The 25,048-nt window shown below is 33.3% G+C and overlaps 1 protein-coding gene across 1 annotated transcript in view; it reads right to left on the reverse strand.

Annotated features, from left to right (window-relative positions):
• Positions 1-2,812: 2,812 nt before the first annotated feature.
• LOC126746121 (guanine nucleotide-binding protein subunit alpha homolog) overlaps positions 2,813-25,048 on the reverse strand; it is a 49,282-nt gene continuing 27,046 nt past the window's right edge. Inside the window, exons 2-3 of the mRNA XM_050454227.1 lie at positions 14,081-14,332; positions 2,813-8,468 (exon numbers count right to left, since the gene is read on the reverse strand). Of these exons, the coding sequence (XP_050310184.1) occupies positions 8,094-8,468; positions 14,081-14,332 (627 nt within the window). The 3' untranslated portion in view covers positions 2,813-8,093. The remainder of the gene's footprint in view (positions 8,469-14,080; positions 14,333-25,048) is intronic.

The raw sequence follows: 25,048 nt of genomic DNA on the forward strand, positions 1-25,048 counted from the left end.
TTCTTTGATTTGGTTCGCCGACCATTCTTCCCTTGTCGAGATTTCGACTTGAAACCCCTTCTTTAACCTTAGTTTGCCATTTTCTCAGGTGCATCTGGATGTCAGAATTGGTAGGTTCTTACACATCCTGAGAGCAATCGTCAGGATGTGTAAGAACATACCAATTCTGACGCAAATATTTACTGCATATATATTTACTGTAATAGTAAATAGGCAATTCGGATGGGCCCTAAAAATCTCCAGTACTGCATCACAGAAAACACATATCAGATTTGGGCGGCAGGTAAACTACACCAAAAATAATATTCTTAAGATTAAATTGTACAGAAACAAAAACTTGCTCTAACGATGAACAAGAGTGTTTAATTATTCGCGGTTTTAACTCCTTTCTCACAGCAAGTAAAACATCCCCACTATCTTTCTTAGCACTCGTAAAGGCACTTTTATCACATCTAAATACTTCATATGGTGTAAGTGGTAACTCCAATTCAGATGACAAAATGTCCGGAAACAACCATGTTTCAGCCAACGAAGTTATATCATAACTGCATGCGGATATTGTTTGCTTCAAATGCTTTAGCTTAGACCTCATACCCGCAGCGTTAAAATAATACATCACGAATGAATCACCTAATAGTTTTTTTGGACCTCATACAATTCTCTTAGAAATTGCTGGAACCCCATTGGTAAATTTAACTATCACATCTTCACCTTTTTTCTTTCTTTTTGCCAATTCTCCATAAACTTCTCTAATTTCTTCTTTCTACTTCTTTAATTTGGGGAGCTCCATTTTAATTACTATATTGCTACAACCTAATTTCTTTTTCTCTCTCAAACATTTTTGTACAATCTTAGTATTACTGAAGCACACTTTTATAGGACAATTATTGGTTTCACAACGTCCAATTCTATAGACATTAACGGGCTCACTATCATCTACACCCAACCTATTGGACAGAACACCAAGTACCAACTCCTTAGCATGACTATTATTCATATCATCAGATTGACTTTCCTGAACATTAAACATCATATTATTTTTGCGCTCATTTCTATCATTTATCTCAGAAATTATACTGAAGTTACTGTCTTTAATCTTAGCATTTGTTGGTTGAGCAGGGTTGTTTTTGAATGTTTGAAGTTTCTGTAACTCCTCCACGAGTTTGTTAATTGTGGATTGCTGAGAAACAATAAGTTTATCTAACTCAATAATGTCATTCATCAGATCACCAATGGAAGCATTTTTTTAGACAAAATCTTAGGTAATGAAATTACGTCGCCCATTCCTACATTTTCCTGAACGGTCTTAATAGAACTAGAGCTTTCATTAACATTATTAACACCAATATTTGACAACGGTCTGTAGTACAATTACCGTACTACAAGAACTACAGAACTTACGTCACTTTTCCTATTCTTCACACAGTGAGCATGAATTAAGTTGTATTACCAATTAGAATATTATCAATTAGTTTAGGAATAAAGTTTGTAAATTGTGTAATAAGTAATTGCGTTTTCTGTGTGAATATATATATGTATATTTACACACCTGAATAATAATAATAAATTGTACTATCTATATATTTCGATTATTAGTATTATATTTTATTGAAACCCACTTAAAAAAACATTTGTTTGCAAAATTTAGCAGATACCTGTGAAATTAATCAGCAATTTAATCAATCATTAAATATCTTACATAAGCAATATGGCTGCAATATTACACATCGAATTTCAGTGATATATATCGCATTTTTAATGGTTAATAAATATTGCAAAAGTATTGCAGGTGCAACATAGGTGAAAATAAAGTTAACAGTATATATGCAATATTGCAGATGAAATATTAAAATATAAATTGAAAAGAAATATTGCTGGAATTTTATATAAACAATATTACAGCAATATATTGCATTTTCAACAATAATGCAATATTGCAACAATATTACAATTACTACATATGTGCATTATTGCATTTGCTATGTTATTTGTGCAATAAACATGTAATATTATATTTGTTATATTTTATTGCAATGTTACCGTAATGTTGTAACAATATTACAGAAGTAATATATCAAAAGAATTAATGCTGCAATATAACATGCCGACGGAGACACTTCTACACATGAATCTTCTTTTTGAAAGTCGCATAGATTTTGTCAAATTCGGCTTTGGAAAGATTAGAGCAGCCTTTGTGAAACCAGGAACGACACAAGCTGCATTCTACGGAAATTGCTTCTGATTTAATTACTTTATCGCAGCTGCTACACAATTCTATGACAAGAAACTTAAAATCACGACGAAGATAAATTAATAAAAATCCTTACTTCGTTGACTCAATGCCCAAGCCAGCATTAGACAAATGCATCAAAAGTACATACTTTGAACCATATATTTACACCTGACCATAGGAATTTACTGTAGAATATATAAGTACATGTGATAAATAACTACAATTGGCAATGTGGACAGATGACTCTTAGTTTCGCTAGGTCAATCAAAGCAGCAGATAAAATGAGTGGAACCAAAAAAAAACTGTACCTACCACGATCGTATAATAATATTACCGTAAGTACACTTACAAAGTACAAAGCACCTTCAAAAATGAGCTTCCAATTAATTATAGGAAAAACCATAATTTTGTCAAATAATTTGCAACAAACATAACACGACTTATTTACCACGTTGCCAGACTGTATAATTTATACAAATCGAAATAATATTCTCGAGACAGCACATAGTTCATGGTCTTCATTTCCATCCTTTATTGGGGCAGACATTTAAGGTGTTACAAATAAAACAAAACTGCATATACATATACATTTACAATAATTTTTATTAACAATTACAAAAAAATATTTAAACAAAATACAACTAAAATAAAGATACAGTATATTTTTACTATGTGCATTAATTATTTAAAAAATGTACAATGTATAAGACGTTTAGCAACCAATAAAATAACTATTTATTATTAAATAAATTACCTGTTTAAATTCAAACTTAAAAATTGTACAATATAAAACCTGCATGTATACGATAAACAGACTTATAAGAATGAAAGGATCAGAATGTATTTTTGAAATAAAATTACACTTATACACCCTATAAACCAAACTAAGCGAAGTAAATAAAACCGTTGTAATTAATAAGAACGTAAAACAGGCATATAAGATTTATGTTTACAATAAAATATATTTTTAGAACCCATATGTCCCAGCCTAGCAAAAGGCTTCCTGTGAATTTGATATATTTGAACATATTTTCTGCAGGTAATTTAGTTTTGCATTTACACGTAAATCATTCACGCTTCGAGGAAATAAATGGATAACATTTGATAATATTATAAGGTTTTAACATTAACATCCACACAAGATCCAATATATTATTTGTACAGAGTGTATATACAACCTATGTACAAAATACATACTTAATATTTAATAAACACATTTTTTTGGAAAAAAATATATAGTAGCAAACATGCCGATATTTATCACAATATATAAATGTATTAATAAATACTTTTTTTGTAAATTGACGTTAGAAAAAATATTTATTCATAAAAAAAAACTGTAGGCACATGGTATTATTGGCAGTTGTGAAACCTTATTGGAAAATTGTAGCTAATTTATCGAACACATTAGTATTAAATAAGGTATTCTTTGGTTAGGCTTTGTTACCAAATATAGTTCTAGTTTTGAGAATATTTTTGTTCAAATAGGGTCCAGTGATACTAAAGGAAATGGCAGATTTAAATGAAATTCCATGCAAGATCGATTAAAACTTTTTAGGAACATACATTGTACTATGTTATATTACTAAGCAATAAACTATTATTGGTTTATGTCATAAAGATATATTTAAGAAAGTGTATTGCTGTAAAAAGATAGTAGGTTTTGGTATTCATATCCATTAAAAAGGAGGAAACTGTAAGAATTCGGTATTTTCTTCATCAAAATCTCACCCTGGTAATAATATAAAGGCGGAACAGAAGATATTACGAATTTTAATTATGTTAAGGAAAATTGTATTGGAAAACGTGTTTTTCTTGTTTCTGGTTCAACCTGTATTACAAAATTTAATATTTTTTCGAAAGCGATTATGACCCAATAAAACGCTGATGGCTTTTAAAAGTTTATTAAAGATTTAATTAAATTTTTATAATTTAATTTAGACCTTAGACAACTGTATTTTACCAACATTTAATTATAGTGTAATACAGTGCCTTTTTTTAGAAATGTATTATAGTAACTCTAAAAAACCTTGTTAAAACTCTAAATTGTAAAAATACAATCATCCTTGACACCTCTATGGCTTTAACCCCCTCACTTAAATAAAGTTCTAAAACTGTAAATATGGATACCCATTTCCGATTTACACTGGAAGGAGGTCTGGCAACGAGGTATTTTAATAAAATAATAAAAAATTATTTCTAAAACTTTGGACCACTTGACCCTATTTATACAAAAATTACGGCAATGTTCAAAATATTCTACATTAGACAATTCTCCTAGTCTAAATTAACCATTTTGGCAACCAAGCTGCTTCGAGCACTAGCCTCTTTATCCCATTAAGGCATTAAATCGTTTTTAACAAATTTAAACTGGCAAATAGAATCCCGCAACAATAGTTGTATTTTTAACCTAATTTAAACGTTTTAAGTGTTAAATAAATGCGTAATTTTTGGCTTTATGACTTTTCGGTGACCTCTAAAACAATTTCGACGAAACCTACACTAACTGGTCCAACCTCAATGTTATGTCCCAAGTTTTAATTTAAAAAAAAAAAAACAAAACGAGACGATCACAAGATTTTTTTTTAGCTACAACATTTTTTTTATGATTTAAGCGTCTCCCAATTCGCTTCAAATAATTTGGGAAATTATACTTAAATCAATCACAACCAAGGGACTTGCGAAATGACTTTTCTTTTGTACTCTACGACCCTTCCGAGGCTTGTAAACCTAAAACCGCTGGACGAACAAAGCTAACTTATTTTATCTTTAGTCAGTCTTCCCTCTAATATACGGAGTGTTTCTCGATTGAATGCCGATAATACAGGAAATGAATCCTTGGGCCATTTTAAGAACAAATTCAATGTTAACATATTATATGAACTTCTTAATTTTTGAGCTGCAGAGTGTTCAAATTTTAAGAAGAAAATCACTTTTTTATTTTATGAAATTTTTTACATATTTTTTAATCATTAAGGTAAAATGGTACCGTAAGTAATTTTTAATAGTATAGGTATTATCAAACGCGTCAATACACCACTCTTATTTCCTATTGTTAAAATTGCATGTTTGCTGTTTTATCGAAATCTCGTCACCACAATGCATGATGTAATATCGATAGCGCCAGTGCTTGGAGCTGTCGATACCCAGCCCAACCCTGGAAATCATTCAATCTTCATGAACAAAAACTCAATTATACACGATAATAATAAAAACAAAGTGAATCTAAAATATTTTATCTCAGTCTAAATCGGAGAACATACTCTTGAGAAAACGTGTGCTAAGCATAAGATGATAATTTGCACTAATGCTTTGGTCGTCACGGGATTCATGAGTTTATACTTTAAGGCGAACAACTTAGTACCGACGGAGAAGTACTGGTGGAATCTTGCTATGAACTGAAGATCGTATACAAAAAATAACTTTCTCCAATTTATAACGCTGATGAAACAGTAAAAGAGGGTTATACTGGTGAGCAATACCTAAAAAACTTTAGTTACAAGTAAGGTAAAACAATGTTGTTTGTTGCTAAAGGACAGTCTTATTTAAAAAAGGAAAAATTGTCACAAAAGGTGCTTGTTCTTCCGGATAATGCTAGTTCTCATCCCAAGGAGGCAGCCATAAGATCCGATGATGAAAATTTATTACGTCATCAGATTCTTTTTTTCACTAATCACCGTCATTAATTGAGATCAGGGTATTGAGATAAAACAGGTCAGAAGTTGTTGGATAAAGTTAATCTGATGACGTTTTGGAAAGTCTTAAGGACGCAATTATTACAGTGGCAAATGCATGCTGAGTGAAAAAGTTGACTTTCAAAAGAGCTTTTTATAAAACGACGTTAGAGGAAGATAAAGAACTACGATAGCTAAACTAACTGTATTAGTGAGAGGTAAGGAAATCGATAAAACTGAGGTTGAGAGGTAGACACAGTGTGATAAACAAGAGCCAGGTTATGAGCTCCTCGGCAACGACGATATTGTCAAACGAGTTTTGAATCAGCTCGGTTGAAATGAAAATAGTAATCAACTAAGAGGCTAAGAAGCTGCTGAACTTGTAGTAGAATATTTGGACAACAAGAAACTTATAGACGAACTAAACAAGACCTTGTAGACGTTTTAAACTTGCGCAAAATACGTCAGAAAATTAAAAATGATCGAAGACTTTTAACAACACAGACCAAATGGTTAGATATCCCTGGATAATCTAAGAAAAATGACACAATTTTTAATATCTAACCTTTAAATTATTTAATTCTTTAAATTTCAATCTAGAGTATCATGAATAATTTAAAATCGCTAATTTTACATCAAGTAGTCCTAGAAAAATATAATGTTTTTCACAGCTTTCCTAGATGCGTCTAAAGTTTGCAAAATCGTATTTTCGGCTCTGACTCATTTTTTCAAATGGAACTAGGGTGGCTCATTACCATAGTTAACAAATGTTTTTTTTTTCAAATAATTTGGTATAAAAATTTGAAAATACGATTTTGTAAACTTTAGACGCATCTAGGCAAGCTGTGAAAAACATTATATTTTTCTAGAACTACTTGATGTAAAATTAACGATTTTAAATTATTCATGGCACTCTAGATTGAAATATAAAAAATTAAATAATTTAAAGGTTAGGTGTCAAAAGTTAACATATGGGGTATCATTTTTCTAGAATGTCATTTTCTATCAAAATATGTAAAAAAAACTGAATCCTATTCAAAATAAGAAAGTTAGGGTAATTTCCGGTTAAACCGGAAGTGGCAGAAAACAACTGAAAACGTCAGCCAACCCCAATTTGGGGGCTACATCCACGTACCAAATTTCATTTTTTTAACTTAAAAATTAAAAAAGTTATAGGGGCGAACCACTTTCCTAAGACACCCGGTATAGTTTTAATTTTTATTATTTAGTGAAAAAGTGTATTTATGTTTTATTAGGATTAGAGGTAGTATCCAGACCTTTGCTCCAAAAATATGACAAACAAAAATCAATAGTCATTTTACTATTTGAATTGTTAATAAACCATCTCTCCTCTGTGGTCCTAACAAAGTATTAGATATTAAGCAATTATTGTTGTTTTGTTTAAATATACAAAAAATTATACTGAATCACATAATTATTATAAAAAAGTTAAAATTAATTGGGAATTTGTACTGTATAATAAACTTATTCTGGATAACCATATAATTTAGGTGGTTTGCGAAAAATATATTTAAAACAGGAAAAAATATTGTAGCAAAATGAAATCAGTTTATATATTAATTTTTGGTTAATGTAAGTACGAAAGTAGATTATATTTTTGGTTGATCTTCTTTCCTAATCAAACATTCAATATCAGGCCTATGTAAACGTCTCTGTTGAAAGTAGAAAAACTAATCTTTGTTCCAAGAAAACATATCTAGTATCGTTCTGCCATACGTATCTACTTGGTTTTTACATATGGTAGGTGCCTACGAAATTTCAACAAATATGAAAAGCAGCCTCAATAAACCAAAGAAAAATAAATTTTTGGTCTTAATTTCTTTTACAGGAAAACGGTGCGTCGGACGATTCTAGTTTTCGTACGAGATTTTTGAAGTTAAAAAATTATTTTGATTTTTAGAGAAATGATACCATTTTTTTCATTCAAAATATGACGCTGAATATGAAATTTATATAAAAATATCTAAGAGTGATAAAAAAGTATTTTTTTTCTAAAAACCCTACAGCTCATAAATTATTAGGTTAAGAACATACGTTGACATTAACTTTTCTTCTTAAAATCACCCAAGAACTCACACCCTGTATAATCGGCACTCAATTAATAAACGCCCTACATTTTCTGATCTGTTTTAACACAGCCCAAAGTAGATAACACGCAACGTTTTTCATTGCAGCAACAAAATCCTCAGGTTCCTGTCAAGAATGGTATCTTTAACGGAATAAAATACCACTTTTATGTTCTCGGTATCTACGGCGGTGGTAAAATGATGATAAATCGCTTTGGCGGGGTCCCTCTTCACGCTGGTGAACATTTGTAAAATGAAATTTTCCACGTCGTCCACCACGTGACTGTTGCCACGAAACTGCGGAAAGTACCAGGCGATATTCGTTTCCGGATTTTTCACTTTTTTCTTTAACAAGTCGTATTTATTTAAAAATAATATTATCGAAACCTTACTGAATATGTTGTTATTTACAATTGTGTCGAATATGTTTCGTGCTTCTTCCAGCCTGTTGGTTTCTCTATCCTCGATTAAAACCTGGAATGCAAACTCGTTAGTATAGTTGCCGTTAACGATAATCTATTTTCTGTGATATAAAGCCGGAATAAACCGGAGGCTTATGATCTTTTAATGAAAAGTATTAAGCAAATTTAAATGACAATATTTTCTTTTTATAAAAAGCAGTCGAACATATCGGTGAAACCAGTGACAGCTTGTCAGAGGAAGCAATAATTGCTTTTTAAGATTTATTTATTTTAATATCAAGAATTCCAATGACGGCTGTGAAGTGGCTGTTAATTAACGGGGTATTTTCGATTCTTTTTCTTGGGGTTCTTTTTTGATCGATGACACATTTATTATTTGGGACAAAAGTGATACAGAGCTAGCTAACTGTCTGCCCTCCTTAAATATTCTTGTAAAGAACAACAATGGACCCTAAGAACATTAGTCTATTGCAACCAACATACACTAAAATTCCAATCGTTCTGATTCAATTAATATGGGAATCACAAAAACTGTGTACCGAACAGGAGAAGGTTCCAGATCAGGGCTTGGTCCAATGGCCACAACATACATTGGACAGAACATTGGAAGAAAAAAAGATTCTTGGAAGTAACTTACATCACGCAAAACCAAGGAATCAACCAGGCCAGTATCTAGTCCTAACACCTAGAGACCCCTACTGTCAGGACACTGCAATGACACCACGCATTTTCACGCATGACCAGACGTCATACACCTCTACACACGCCTTTAGTATATAAGCCTGTCGAATAGTTATGGTTGTAACTTTACACTTGATAACGGTCAGAAATACTTCTCAACCTAAATTTACTACTTTACATTTATCTACCACTATGAAAAACAGATGAAAAAAGTACAAACTAAAACTCATAAATACCATATCGTCAAAAAAAAGAAATAAAAGATGAATAATATATATTCCTAAAGTTACTTGAAGGGCAAGAAATGCGGAATTCCGTATATGTCAGTGAGCTGTTACAGAGAAATTGTTTCGACTTAAAGAACTTGCCTTGAAAGACTTTAAGACAATTGTTAAGCCAAACAGAAATGAACAAACCGAAAATAAAAATATCATTAAGCTAGAAAAAGAGAGAGCTAGGAGTAAGATGATTCCATGTCCTTGGTTAATTCGAAACTCCTGCCTCAACGTTATTAATAGGTAAATTTTTTATTTAAAACATTGTTGCATGATTTTTGAATTTTATTATACTATCAATTCTATATTTCTTCTCCTGAAAAATATGGCAATTTTGAGTTGTGGCCCAGAAGCAATATTTGGTCTCGCAAGTATTAGCTTTGGTATGTATGTTTTATGATCTCATATACAGGGTGTACAAAATACTCTGTACAATACTCTGTACAAAATCCTAGGTCATATTCCTGAGGTCAAAATAAACCGATTTAAAGCAACTTACCTTTTTTTACATTTTGCGCTTTGAAAACATACCATTTTGAACATTTGAACGTTTTTTAGTAAAAATATAATTGTGTTAGAAGCCGCTAAAATGAACCGTTACCAAGATATTTCGGGATTTATGCCACACCGGAATTAAGAAATTTTTTTGTTTGAAAAGAAATTGAAAAGTTATTAGCTTTAATAATGAAATTCAGTCAGTAATTGGTGCCAAATGATTTTTTTTAAGTCTTGTATGTATGTGTAGAACAGTAATACATAATAAACAAATATTTTTATTATAAAGAATTTTCGTTATCACCCATATGTTCGGAAGAAAAAAGCATTGTTTGATTTGGTACGATAAGTGTTTCAGTGAGAATTTGCTAGTGCGAAAATAAATAAGACGTTTTAAGCTTGTTAAGAAAAATTAAATTTATAATTTGTTAAAATGGCTGAAAAATAGTTCTGCAGAAATAACGGATATTTTATTAGTTTTTGGGTATTGTGAAGGAAATGCCCGGAAAAGTGTTAGGTTACATGGCAAAGATTTCCAAATCGGCGTATACCAAATCATCAAACATTTGCTGCTATTGAGAGACGATTGATAGTTACTCCTGTTATGGACGGCACCGTATGATAAGGACTCCTCAGATGGAGGAATATATTGTGGAAAGAATTCATGAAGATCCTACATTAACCACGAGATGCTTAGGTTTAGAAGTAGGAGCATCTAAGGATGTAGTTCAAAGAACGTTGAAAGAACAGCAGCTTTATCCATACCACATCCAAATGGTACAAGATCTTTTGCCTACGGATTTTGAGCAACGTTTGGGCTTCTGTCAATGAAAACAGACAACAAAATTTACATTTTGCTAAGCAAATTTTGTTTACAGATGAAGCATGCTTTACAAGAAGTGGTGTAACTAATTTTCATAATGAACATGTTTACGCTGATGCGAATCTCAATTCCACTATTAGTAACTTATTTTCAACATGAATTTAGGGTCAATGTGTGGGCAGGAACCATTGGCAATTTTATAATAGGTCCTGTAATTTTACCACCAAGGCTAACTGCTGTGAATTATTTAGAACATTTACAAAATACGCTGCCAAATTTGTTAAAAGAATTGCCATTACAACTTCGGCAAAATATGTGGTTCGTGCATGATGGTGCTCCACCGCGTTTCGCTTTAAATGTTCGGAATTATTTGCGTCAATAATATCCAAATATATGGATTGGTAGAGGAGCTCCTGTAAACTGGCCACCACGCTCACCGGATTTAACTCCATTAGATTATTTTTTGTAGGGGTCTTTAAAAACGATGGTGTACTCTAGAGCAATTAATACAGAAGAAGAGTTATGGACAAGGATTCAAAATGCAGCCAACATACTGAAGAACGATGAGGAGTTGATGGAAACTTTTTACGCCGTGTTAATATGTGTATTGGTGTTGACGGAGGTCATTTTGAACAATTGTTAAAAGTTTATAATAATTAAAATTACTTTAAATAAATTATTGTTTCTCATTAAATTTAAAAAATCTTGCACCTGCAAACTACGTTAAAAATAACAACGCAAAAAATTTAATTTCAATTTTTTATTATTCCGGTGCGGCATCAAAGACTAAAACACGAAATATTTTGGTAACGGTTAATTTTAGCGGGTTCTAACAAGAGTACCGTTTTTACTCAAAAGCGTTAGGGAAATTGGTTTCTTTACAAAAAAAATAAAAACCACACTTGCAAAAAAGTTATGGCCATTTTACACCACCAAGAGTGCAATATGGAGCGCCCTCTATCGGCCACAGTAAAAAGATGCCCATTTTCGAGTTTGTCATATCAAAAAACCCCTAGGTACCAATTTTCAAAGTGAAAATAACTTGAGCAACAAAGCAACTTTGGACTAAGGTAAGTTGCTTTAAATCGGCTTATTTTGACCTCAGGAATATGCCCTAGGATTTTGTACAGATCTTTTAGAGACACCCTATATCAGTAGCCTATTGAAAAAAAAGACAAACTTTATTTTTTTCTTAAAAATGGAACATTTTTACGAAAATTCAATAATAATTAAAATTGACAATTAAAAATCGAGATATAGGCGCCGAACTAAATAATGAGCACTCATGTGGCGCCAAGTGGCGCTTGCTATTATATTCAGAGTCGGACTGTTACGAATTTTATTAGGTTTTGAGATTAGATGAATTTAGTGAAGTGACTTGATGTAGACAGACAGATCAGTTAGAGCAGATGGTTCAGTAGGAGTGGAGTGTACTACCAGGAAACATAATTTGGGCAGTAAACAAGGACATGGACACGCTTGAAAATGCGTATAGACAATCAGACTACAGAAGCGCACTTCATAAAATTGCCAAAAGAGGAGTTTCGGGAAATAGTGCATAGCCTACCCTAAAAAGTAAGAGGCAGGCATGCCCCAAATAGGACAAGCATGTATGTATATGGTTATGAGAAAGCAAATAAACTGGCCAATAAAGCAAGAGGACCAAAAGAAATGGCCATCAAACCCCAAATTGATCTAGAAAAGCTTCGATCAGCCATATACCAGAAGATTTGCGATCTGTCAGAGTGTTCAGTGATTTGGGATATGTCAGAGTGACAGGTTCCAGGAGCAAGGCAAGAACAAGACAGTGGAGTACACAAAAGCTATTGTCAATCCTTTGAGAACACTGTGGTGCAATAACTCACCCCTTAACAGATAAGAATAATGAATAAAATAATGTTCAGTCATGATTCTTTCCCAAACCTTATTTAGGATAGGAGTAAAGGAAGACAATTTACGCGTTTATGAAACGGTGTCAATGTCAGACATACCATGAACAGATCTTAACCTGCATTCTAGTCTCATTTCAGCATATATCCATTTAAAATTTCATTGCAAGATATAAAATTTCACACTTCGACACGCATGATCCATTCATTTCATTTATAAAAAGTATAACTCGAAAAATTCATCGATTTTCCCAAAGATGCTGGTCATACGTTTTTATAAAACGCAAAAACACAAAATTTACAGCATCACAGAATATTATTGAGTATAGTTTCGACATTTCATGAACAGGCTTACCCTAGAGGACCGTTTACAAATTATGGAATTGTATTTCCAAAATAAGTGCTGAGTGAAAAATGTTTTTCGTCTACTTCGGACAATTTATGGCGTTGCTAATCGTCCTACTGAAAGCATCGTGATAACGAGGTTGGACCAATATTGAAAGCATCACTCGCAAACTTCGGTCCAGTTTTACACTGTTGGACATCGTTACACTGACTAGGATCGGTAAGAGTGGTTCAGCTAAAAGAGTTAGGTAATATCGCGAACAATTAATTCGTCGTCGCTCTCAAGCTTCGGGTCTCTTCTATAGACCTTTGATGGAAAGCTTACAAAATACATGGAAACAATCAAAATTGTATTTGGTAGAATTTTTGAATGAAACTGTCCAGTTATTGAAGAAACATTTTGATGAGCAAATTATCTAGCTACGGAGATCTGTCAAACTGGCCTTTAAGATCATGTGATTTGACGTCATTGAACTACTTTTTGTGGGACTGTAAATTCACAGGTCTAAATTAAGGCTTCATAGTATATGTCGACAAACCACAATCGATTAATGCTTTGCAAGCAAATATAGCATGGGTCATTATTGGAACTCCAGCAAAAATCCTCGAGAGAGTGCTTACAAGTTAAACCCATTCAGTACACTATCATAGAACTACTTCCGGACAACATTTCAAAGAAATTATTTTAAGTACTAATTTTTTACTACTCAAATACGTTTAAAATAGTAAAGTAAGTTTTAAATAGTAAATTGTTTTTTATGCTTCTTTTTTTAAACTTTCGTTTGTTCTTAATGACTTATCCATTGTTAGAAGTTAAATTAAAACGTTTCATTAATTTTTTAATATAAATTTTCCACTTTGTTTACTTTGAAAATAATCACATGGTAAAAAATAGTATATTTTCGCATACAAGAATTCAAGTATAGAAGATAAACGTCGAATATTATTCCGGTAAGTATTTTTACAAGTGGCCTAATATTTATTGAATTATTGTAAAAAAATACGTTGTATGCATTGGTATTTGTAAATAAATATTAAAACATGTTACGTATAAAATACATAAGAGCCCGGACAATTCCGCTCAGATCAAAGAAAATAAATTATCGTTAACGACAACTACATATAATCAAATTATAGTAATATAACTAACTATTACCTGATCAAACTCGGAGGAAGACACTAAAAACAAAATGGAAGTAACAGAGTCGAAACACTTAAACCACTTTTGCCGCTGAGACCTCTGTCCTCCAACGTCGATAAACAGGAATGGGATGCCATTGATGGGAATGAGAAACTCGGTTATCCCCTTCGTTGCTTTTCTGCAGTGAAGAATGTCTTTGTGAGTGGGCGTGTAGTTCGGGAGCGCTATTCGATCCAGGTTGTTCAGAAAATACTCTATAGAATCACTCTGAAAAATACAAAAAAGGATTTCATTACTTACTTAATTAGATAAACATTTTTAATAGTGTTTTTTGGCTTATTGGCATTGTCAGTTTTCTCTTAATTTACAACCACTTAAGCATCAGCTTAAGTGGGTTAAAATTGCTGTTTTCATATAATTATTATTATTTTATACATTAAAAGCCTTGATACGCTGGGAAAAATAAACGACAAAAAGGATTAGGCACGTGATATAAAAAACTTAGTAACTCTTTTGGTATGATTCTTTAAAATATCCATTATTAAAATAGTTTTTTTATATCAAAATATAGACCTTTTACCAGTAACGTATGTAATATATTTAGGGTTGAGGGTGCCGGAATTATGGAAATATTAGAAATAACTGAAATATATTTTAGCTTCCAATGTTATTTTGCTCCCGATTTCTTCATCTAATGTATGGAACTGAAAGTCGACATCCTACGCCTTACTTTGAACTTTCGACTCACAGTCAACGTTTCTAAAAGCGGCAATATATAAATGCCCTTAGCACATCCTATGGATCGCTTTGGCCAGAAAATTATTTTAAATATAGCGATCTCCTTATAGCAAAAAACACGCCAAAATGATACGAACTTTAAGTAGGTACTCTGAATTGCTGAAACTGCTTGGAAATTCAACATTATTTGAATTATTAGGAGGTTGTGTTACAGTAAACTATATATAAATCGTCCAAATAAACTGTAAAAAGTACCTGTAATAACGAGCTGATCTACGTCCAGATTCCAATATTTTATGGTCACTCTGAATTTACATGTTTGAAGCATCACACTCACCTGCGAAACCTATTGATGTCCTTCTGCACCTCCCTTTTCAGGAATTTGTAGTCAAGTGTGCATATCTTTCGGTCATATAACGTAATTTTTCATTACATTCCAGGCCTTTTGATTCTTCCAACCATTTTCATATTTTCCAGACTTTCACGGTCATTTGTTCCGTTTTTCAGATATTTAAGGTAATTGTATGTTTTATCCCAGGATTTTGAAGCGACTTTATAATAATATCGAAGCCTTCGAAATCAGATGTAAGCAATTGACCAAATCCATATTCAAGTCTGAAGATAATCCCAAGACTTTGGAAACTTTCATTTGTGATTTTCTTGTGACTGTTCCTTCGTGGATTAACAATATGGATTTCTTGCAGAACATCCCATAAAGTTAATTTTTTTATTTTCACAGATTTCTTGCTTGAGGCAATGAACCTGATCAAGTTAACCATGATATTTTGATAAGTAAAGTAGAGGATGTGCATGGAAACTCCCTGCATTTGCTCAAAAACCTGGTAGAACACAAATAGTGCTAGTTCTGAATTATCGTATAAGATCCGGGTGCCAATGGATGTGGCACAAGGATTTCTCTCATCATTTTTCAATATACCATCGTGATTTCACCAGTCTCATAATGGATTGTAGTTAAATGTCCGTACCATTTGATGTTGCTCGACGACCAATTGTCATTTGTCTGGGGTCTTTAGCTCTTTACAGATGTTGGCTATACTAGGGACTTTCGTAATACCTCTACCATCAAGGTTCTGTTGCTTGGGGAGTTTAGTTTCTTCACCTCGATTATTGTTCTAGGGTCTCCATTATGTGTACATCATATTCAATTTATAGAAAGCGTTCACCATATTATATTATTAATTTATGTCTCATTCAAAAAGCATCCTGTTGCAGCGGAAATTAGTTGTCTCCACAGCGAGAATTCTCTATCGAGCATCTTTCAGCGAGAATCCTTCTAAAAAATTACTTAGTTTGTATTATTAGGAATACATTATCATCAAAAATTTCACAGCTTACATTCTCTTCGAGGTTTTTTCGAGGACCATTTCATTCCATCGCATAAACTGTGGCTGTTATTACAAGTGTAATAGAGTTTTTGGCCGAAAATAAGCCCAGACTTTATCAACATTCAATTTTCTTTTGACAAGCTGCTATCCATCAGTTATCGTGAAGCCAAGTCTTAAAATACAATCAGGTAGGTAGTAACAAACCACTCGGGGTAAAAAGTTTACAGCCTGATAAAGAAAAACACTTTTTTTTGCTTTATTTTTAAACATTATCTCCATCAAAATTAGTAGGCTTTTCGGAACGGTGCTTTAGTGCTCTAGCCTCTTAAAATCCTCTTATTTTTTTTACGGAATACACTGGCACAATAAGGCAAACCCTATTGTACTCACGAGTAGTGCCAGTGCTTCGAAGATGTCTGTGGATATTTTTCTTAAAGTTCTGCAAGTAGTAATGTTTGGAAAAGACGTGCTTTGGGAATAGATCCCACAGACTTTGCACCTACACATACAGGGTATTGAAATTTTTCAACTGTATTAAAAACGCTTAGGTATAGCGATTTGAATGAAACTTTTAGGTTTTTAATAATAGGTGGTGAGGCAACTTTTTGAGGAATTGCAGGGGATTTGGCCTGTCCAGGGACGGAGTTGCAGCACATGTATGTTAATTTTTTTATAAAAAAAAAGATACGCCACTGTTTTTTTGAAAAACAAAATTTTTTCGAAATATTTTGGTAATTTTTAATAAAACAAATCCCTTGCATTTTTGCCCTCCAGCGCACCGTTTTAGTGCAAAAAAATAAAATCCATACAAGGATCCTTCAAAACTTTTTTGTCACATCGAAAATTTTAATTTCATTACGATAAAAAATAAATTATTTTACTAAACAATAAACAATTTAAATAAAATAAATAAAAAAACAACTTAAAATAAACAATTTAAAGAATAAAAAATAATTTAAATAATTCAAACCAAATGTTTAAAGTGTCCTTCATGCATTTCCACACATTTTCTGGTGCCGTGGAAAGGCTCGAATCGAGCCCGTATACGTATCGATCCCGTATAAATATATACGGGAATCGATCACTAAATATCATAATATATTTTGCAGCTTATTTTAATATATGTAATATGTTAATTGTATTTTGTACACACTCAATTTTGGAGCTTGACCAAGTAACTTCACCTAAACTATACCACAACGTCGGTTTGTAGATATCATCTTCACCAGCACCACTTATAGTGGTTTTTTTTTAATTTTTGCGCGTTCTTTTTTGTAAACGGACGTAAAGAGTTAATTTTTTTGTTAACTGTCTCCTTGTTTACCGCCTTATCAATTTCCTTGCATTTTTTAATTATTATTTCATATACTACAAAAATATACTAAAACAATTTGCGATAAAACTGAAGTTTGTCCACACGCTTCAACTTGTCTTTTAACAATTTTCATAAAATGATGCCTCGCACATCAAATTTTCGACTTATCGTACAACCTTATTTCGATCATGATTCAAGACATACGTTTTGTGGTCTACACGCGCCGTTTTACTTGATGCGACTTGCCTGAGTTGATAAAATGTTTGATAAGACGTTGTGTCTGGACCGCCCTTATAGAGCAACCCATTCAATATAAAAAAATAATCCTTGCCCAGGCGACCTAGGGACTAACAAAATTTTTTTTTTCACATCAAAGGACCCTCAGTAATTAATTTATTTTCGGTACACCCAGAAAACTCAGAACGTTTTAAAGGGGCCACCTGGTACATTTTTGCAACAGGCGACACTAGCAATTAACCTCTATGATTAAAATAATCATCTAATTTGTGGCAATTGTGCATGTCTAAAAACTTCATATTTTGGCAAAAGAACTTAATATCGAAAATACATTTTAAAAAGATGTTTTATAAACAAAATATTTATTCCACTGGCAAATTCGTCGATTGCATAAATTAAACGCTCTTTGTTATCTGCTCATTTCAAAATTACAAAAAAATCTCAAACTCTGACCTATTTATACGTCCTGTTTACGGATTCTATTGACGTGTTTTTTCTTACAAGAAGACATACTATCGGCTATTTTATTTGGCGCAATAAACTTTCTGGACATCAGGAATGTTAGCACGAACGTTTTATTTATAGAGTAGAATGTAAATCAGTTAAATGGCACTACATGTATCGATATTGTGCCAAATAAATGTTTTTACTGGGTCAGCTAACCTGCACTAGCATAATTTTTTAGTGGTCCTTTTTTAATACGATTTTACCGATCTGGCCTGCTTTAACGCTTTTTTAAAAATATTACATCCTGTTTCCTATACCTCTAGGAAGGAAACTCGTCATCTTCCCAAAATAAATTTTCCGGAAAATGAGAGAATAACAAACAATCTATTACTGACCTAAGCAGAGGAAGGGTGTCATTAATAAGCGATCAAGGCAACGATCGTGCTACCGAAGTCGTTAAATTGCGCTTCCCAGTTGTTCCCAAAAAAAACTCTAACGCGATACGCAGATCGTAAATAGCGTGACTTCTCGCATACTTAGAATTCTTGGGAAACTAACGGTAAGCAACCTTGAACGCAATCAAGGTAAATGGATCAAATATGTAATATTTACAGGCGGCATATAAATGTAATGGTTCGATATCATTGTTGTAAGATGGTTTGAAGGAAAAGCGTTCATTGCTACATATATAAACTTAGATGAGTCGATTAATGTCTTTTAATATTATCAGAGAATCAATTCACATAGTTTTTCATACTGTGGTAGGAAAAAATATAAACAGTAATTAGAAAATGAATTAGATGAGCATATATAGTTCATTCCGTGGAGCCTGATAGCAGAAGTAATCTATTAGGCAGCGTCGAATCTGCCAGAATCATATTTCTTTTTTCTTCACTTTTATTTCACTGTTTTGTGGTTTATGTATTTTATTTGCAAATGTTATGTACCACAAATATTCATTATATTATTTTGTTTGACTCTAATAAAGAAGCCCTATAAATAAAAAGTACCTTTATACATTTGCACCGAGATGTTCTTGTGTTTATTTTCCACCCAACTCACCCTATAGCAGTTACCTATTGTGAATCTGTGATAAAACTATTTTAATAAACAACTTCCTCAGTCTCAATGATCTAAGCCAAGTAAATACAATGAGCAATAGTATGCTTCAAAATTTAGATCTTATTTTTTCCAACGGTGAATTGTCTTTTGATAAGTGTCAATTTATCAATACTGGTGAAAAATCCATACCATCCTTCTATATCAGTCTCCTTCAGGATAGACATACTTAACATACCTGAAGAGCAGATCAAGGCTGTTCATTATTATGATTATTCTAGTAGGCAAATGGACTGGACTGGTTGAGTCACATATATAAAATCACTAAGGGATCATAATACAAATACGGATTTTAATAAATTCTAATAGGTTTTTAAAATTTTCTGAAAACTTAATTCAATTTAACGAATAAATTTCCCTAAATTTCCCACCTTTTAAAACAGTCAAACATTTTCTTTGCAAAACCTTAATACTGTTTTTTAAAGGTTACTTGTGAATTTATTCGCTAAATTTACATTTAAATAAAACTAATAAAGGGATTAAAATTTAAATAAAAATTCTTGTATTCTCTTTTCAAAATATTTCAGTGAATTTATTCGTTAAATTTCCAACTTTTAGGACAGTCAAACGTTATCTTTCAAAAACTTTAATATTGTTTCTCAAGTTTCTTGTGAATTTATTCGCTAAATTCATATTTACATAAAATCACTAAGTCGTCATAATACAACTAAAGATTTTAATAAATTCTAAAAGGTTTTTAAAATTTTCTGAAAACTTAAGGGAAATTTATTCATTAAATTTCCACCTTTTAAAACAGTCAAACATTTTCCTTGAAAAACTTTAATACTGTTTATTAAAAGTTACATGTCAATTTTGAAAAAGTTATGAAAAATTTTCGATTTAAAACATTGTCCCGATGTTTTACTTGTTTTTGTGAGTTTATTAAGTTTGATTATCCTGAGAACTTTTGAAAAGTGAAGTTGAAGGTGTGTTTGTCCGCTGTGAATAAATGTGGTAAGTTTCCGCCCCAGAGTAAGGTGAAAATTGCTGTTTTCCTATTAATTTTTCGACATGTTTTCATTGGACTGTCACTTTTTCAGTTTGTTTCGATTGTTAAGTCAAATACTCCAGTCAATCTCTCTCTCTCTTTAAACTTGGGCCTCACTTCACGAGATCACATGCCAGACGAGCATCTAAAGCTGGGTTTACACTTGTGAGCAGGGTTACACTTGGGTCCAGTTTCTCAATCGTGGGTTAACCACGGGATGGCGGATCGATATGTATGCTCGATTTGTGAACGTGATATCAGACGAAATCAACATGCTGTTGAGTGCAAAAAGTGCTGCACATGGATTCACAAGGGATGTACGGAATTGAGTAATGCGCAATTTGACTTGATATTTTCGACATTCGAAAAAACGGGTGCACATGATTGGGAATATAAAGTATGTGCCAGAACTGAAGTCAGGAGAGTCTCCATGGGTGCTTGCGGACCTAGTACAAGTGACTCGTAGGGTGTTAAACCCAAGGTTTCTACTAAACCATTGAAATTCAAAAGCGGCAAAATGACTGTCACCAATGGGACAAGACGCAACAATAGCAATTCTCTCAAAGCCCCGGTCGGCGGTTACCTGACCTCTCCCTTTGATGGAGTTAAGGACCAGATGTCATCTCTTCTGAACAAACAGAATGTGAACACCAAAGATGTTATTGCATTATTTTCAAATATGCTCAATATTATGCTTGATCAGAGAACTGAATTGCATGAGACTTTGCAGGAAATACGCAACCTGACTAAAGAAAAATCAGAGCGTATTGAAAGTGTGGAACAGGAAGTATCTACCTTGAAACAGGCGGTAAGTGACCTTCAAGTAGCCTTTTCTAGATCTACTTGTCAGAGTGAAGGTGAAAACAGAGCACTCATTGCCTCAGATACAGGTGGCGATTTTTTTGAGGAATTTGAAGAGCGAAAGAGGCGATCTAAGAACATCATGCTGTACAATGTGACTGAGTCGACATCTGAGAATGCCAGAGAGAGAGTGGCGTTTGATACAAATAAAGTTAGAAGCTTGCTTCAGAACGTGGTGGAGGACACACCAGAGGATCAAATTAGTAAAGTTTTTCGTGTTGAGAAGAGGGGTACAAGAGTGAGACCTATCAAGGCCTTTCTTGCTAATGAACATGTGGCATTGAAGATTTTGAGGAGCAGAGTGTATAGTGACACTGGTGTTAAATTAGGTCCTGATCAGACTTTTCTCCAGAGAAAGCAGTTTAAGGAACTAAAGCTTACTCTTTCGAATCGCCTTAATAATGGAGAACAAAATCTGGGAATCAAGTACATTAGAGGAGTGCCCAAGATCGTGCCGTTGAAAAATGTGAGGTCTCAAGATGGTGATAACAACTCAAAAAACGATTAAGCCTCTACTGCCAACATGTTGGTGGTATGCGTACTAAAATTGAACAATTTCATCACGGAGTGCAGCTGTCTGACTATTCTGTCATAATCCTAGTTGAGACTTGGTTGAATGAGGATATCTCTGACAAATTCTTGAGCCTGGGTATACCATCTACCGCACTGACCGTAGCCTGGAATCAAATACAAAGATTAGAGGTGATGGGGTGCTTATAGCAGTTAGTAATAAATTTAAATCTAGAAAAATTGAAGTATATGTAGAAGTAAATATTTGCAAGAAGTCATTTGTTTTTGGTGGAGTGTATATTCCACCAAATGCTACACGCGATAAATACGAGTTACATGGGATGTCAGTTCATGAAATCTGAGAAAGCTACCAACAATCATCGGTGCTGGTGTTCGGTGATTACAACCTACCTGAGGCGGTTTGGTCAAATCGTGTTAATGGGGTTTGTGTAGCTTGCAATGAACACTATCCAGCCCGAGTATTAGCTGAAATGTTTTCATATCATAATATGTTTCGATGCAATAACGTACCAAAAAACAGAAACACATTTTTAAATTTGGTATTTTCTGATTTGCATAATGTTAATATTTCAGCTGCTGTTGACTGCATTTTTAGTAATAGTTTGCACCACGTTTCTTATCATATTAATATTCAAACTGACTCATCTTCACTAATGCTTGATGAATTTTATTTCGATTTTCGGAATGCCGACTTTGGGGCTATCAACTTTCATTTGGGGGCTATTGATTGGAGTATGAATTTTGATGGGTTGAATGTTGATGGTGCTGCGGGTAAGTTAAATGATATTTTACAGGATTGCCTTGATTTGTATGTTCCTAAAAAGAGACTAAGGTCTTCATCTTTTCCTAAATGGTTTAGTCCTTTACTTAAAGACTTAATTTGTAAAAACAAGACTGCACACAGGAAATATACGTCTACTCCCTCACCTGACTTTTATGCTCGTTTTCGACCCTTAGATCTCGATGTAAAGTAGAACACTATCGTTGCTTTAGTGAATATATTGGTAAAGTGAAGAGGTCAGTGGTGGATGATAGTCGTTACTTTTGGAGATTTGTCAATGACAAAAGAAAGAGGAATGCATTTCCAAATTCGATGTTTTTGGGCCAGGAAATAGCAGAGTCTAGGGAAGCAATTACTGATTTGTTTGCAAAGTTTTTTGCTACAGTTTACGACAACTCTACTTATCCCATTCCTGATTCTCTTGAATTTGGTTCCCAGAATATTATTGTTGGACGCTTCACTCTCTCGGAGGTATTTTCTAAGATCCAGAAATTACCTAACAAGTTTATCTGTGGGCTAGGTAATATACCTAATGTCTTTTTAAAGAACTGTATTTATACAATTAGTAGGCCTCTCCAGATTATCTTTAATATGTCTTTACAGGACTCTACCTTCCCAGAAGCTTGGAAGCACAGTTTCAGCATGCCGATATTTAAGGCTGGGAATAGGGGGGATATTGCCAATTATCGTGGAGTATCAAAACTCATTGGCCAAATTGTTTGATAGTTTGGTTTGCGGTCAGCTAACATGGCAATGCAAAGGAATCATTAGTGAAAACAGTCGGGATTCTCTTCTGGGAAATCCACAACCAGCAGTTTGGTTCAATACGAGTGTGACCTGTTGGGGGCTTTGGAGAGGGGGATTCAGACTGATGCGGTCTATACCGACTTCTCCAAGGCCTTCGACAGGGTAAACTTTGGTCTCTTGCTGGCCAAGTTGGAAAGTGCTGGTTTTCATGACTCCCTCTTAAAATGGCTAAAGAGTTTTCTGATAGGAAGAACTCAGAGTGTGAAGGTGCATGGCTGTACTTCTGCACCTACTAATATAGTCTCGGGGGTTCCTTAGGGATCTCACTGTGCCCCTCTGCTCTTCAATCTATTTGTAAATGATATTGTTAATGTGATCAATCATAGTTCTGTAAGTATGTTTGCTGATGACCTGAAGCTCTACATGCAGATTAAGCAGGTGAATGATATAGCCAAACTTCAGGAAGACCTTGATGCTTTGTGTGAGTGGTCAGTGATGAACGGATTGAGGCTCAATATTTCCAAGTATTGCTACATATCATTTCAGAGAGGTTTGAAGAGATTCAATTCTACATATAGTATTCTTGGTAAGTCCTTGCAGTATGTGAATGTAGTCAAGGATTTGGGCGTGTGGTTCGATGAGCATCTGAGATTTGTTCATCACATCTCTAAAATAACTTTAAAGGGACTAAGAGTGTTGGGTGCTGTAAACAGGTATAGTTCACTTCTCTCTCTGTAAGGCTATAGACTCCTTTATGTCTCACTGGTTAGATCTTTAATTTTTTTTTAATCTTAAATTCTCTTCAGTAGTGTGGTCTCCTCTAAATCAGAATTCAATAGATATGATTGAGAGAGTGCAAGATTGATTTTTACGGTGTGATAGTCCAAACGTTATTTTATTGAACTGTTGAACTGACCCTGACATATTTCTTACCAATTCTATACAAATATTCACGTTTGTCTTAATGAAGCACTATCCAAAAAAAAGCACCTTTCCTTAAAATCTTTAAGTAAATTCGAAAAGAAATAAAATGTGAATATGTCGTTGAATGCCAATCTTGATCCCAAATAAGGTTATTTATAATGATAGAACTTACATAAGTGAACTTGAAGTGGCGACTGCTTTTTCTTACTTTTTTGAAAGTGTTTTTGATCAGTCTGACAGTTTTAAAACTTTTCCTTTCAATGAACTGGATTGTGATAATCAGTGTTAATTTAATGAGTTTACTGAGGATATGGTGAGCATTAGGAGACTAAAATCTCAAAACGTCAGTTGTACTGACTACATCCTTCATACATATTCAAGGGATGTGCTGACTTGACTGCGGCAGCACCACCTAAGGTTCTTAAGGCCGGACCTGTGCAGTGCGTTGAAATTCTGATTAGCCCGGTAAGGATTTTTATAGATAAGTTATTATATTTTAATAGAAATGTAATTTTTTATGTAGAAAATTGATTTTATAGATCCGTTTAATTGTGCTCCATAAAAAAATATTTGTAAATATTGGTACATATTAAGTACCTACAATGCACGTAAACATTCTTAAACGTTCGGACTATGTCGCTCAGATCAAAGAAAATAAATTAATGTGAACGGCAACTAGAACGTCGATATCGGACAAGTGTGGCAAGTATATTCTTTAATCTTTTTAGGACTTATGGCGTTTTTAAATTGGCATTTATAGAAATCAAGCATAACGTCGCAAGTAAATACCACTAATAGTAATTACACGCATCTACCTAACGCTGGTTGGCTAATCTTAATGCATAAATCTTTGAACGGAAGTTATTATAATGAAATTGTCTGTACATAAGTAGCCGGACCACTTTCTCTATTTACTAAACAGAAAAAAAGAGAAAAATGGCTAACTTAA

The sequence above is a fragment of the Anthonomus grandis genome, chromosome 17, assembly GCF_022605725.1.
Source record: "Anthonomus grandis grandis chromosome 17, icAntGran1.3, whole genome shotgun sequence".
Classification (NCBI taxonomy): domain Eukaryota; kingdom Metazoa; phylum Arthropoda; class Insecta; order Coleoptera; family Curculionidae; genus Anthonomus; species Anthonomus grandis.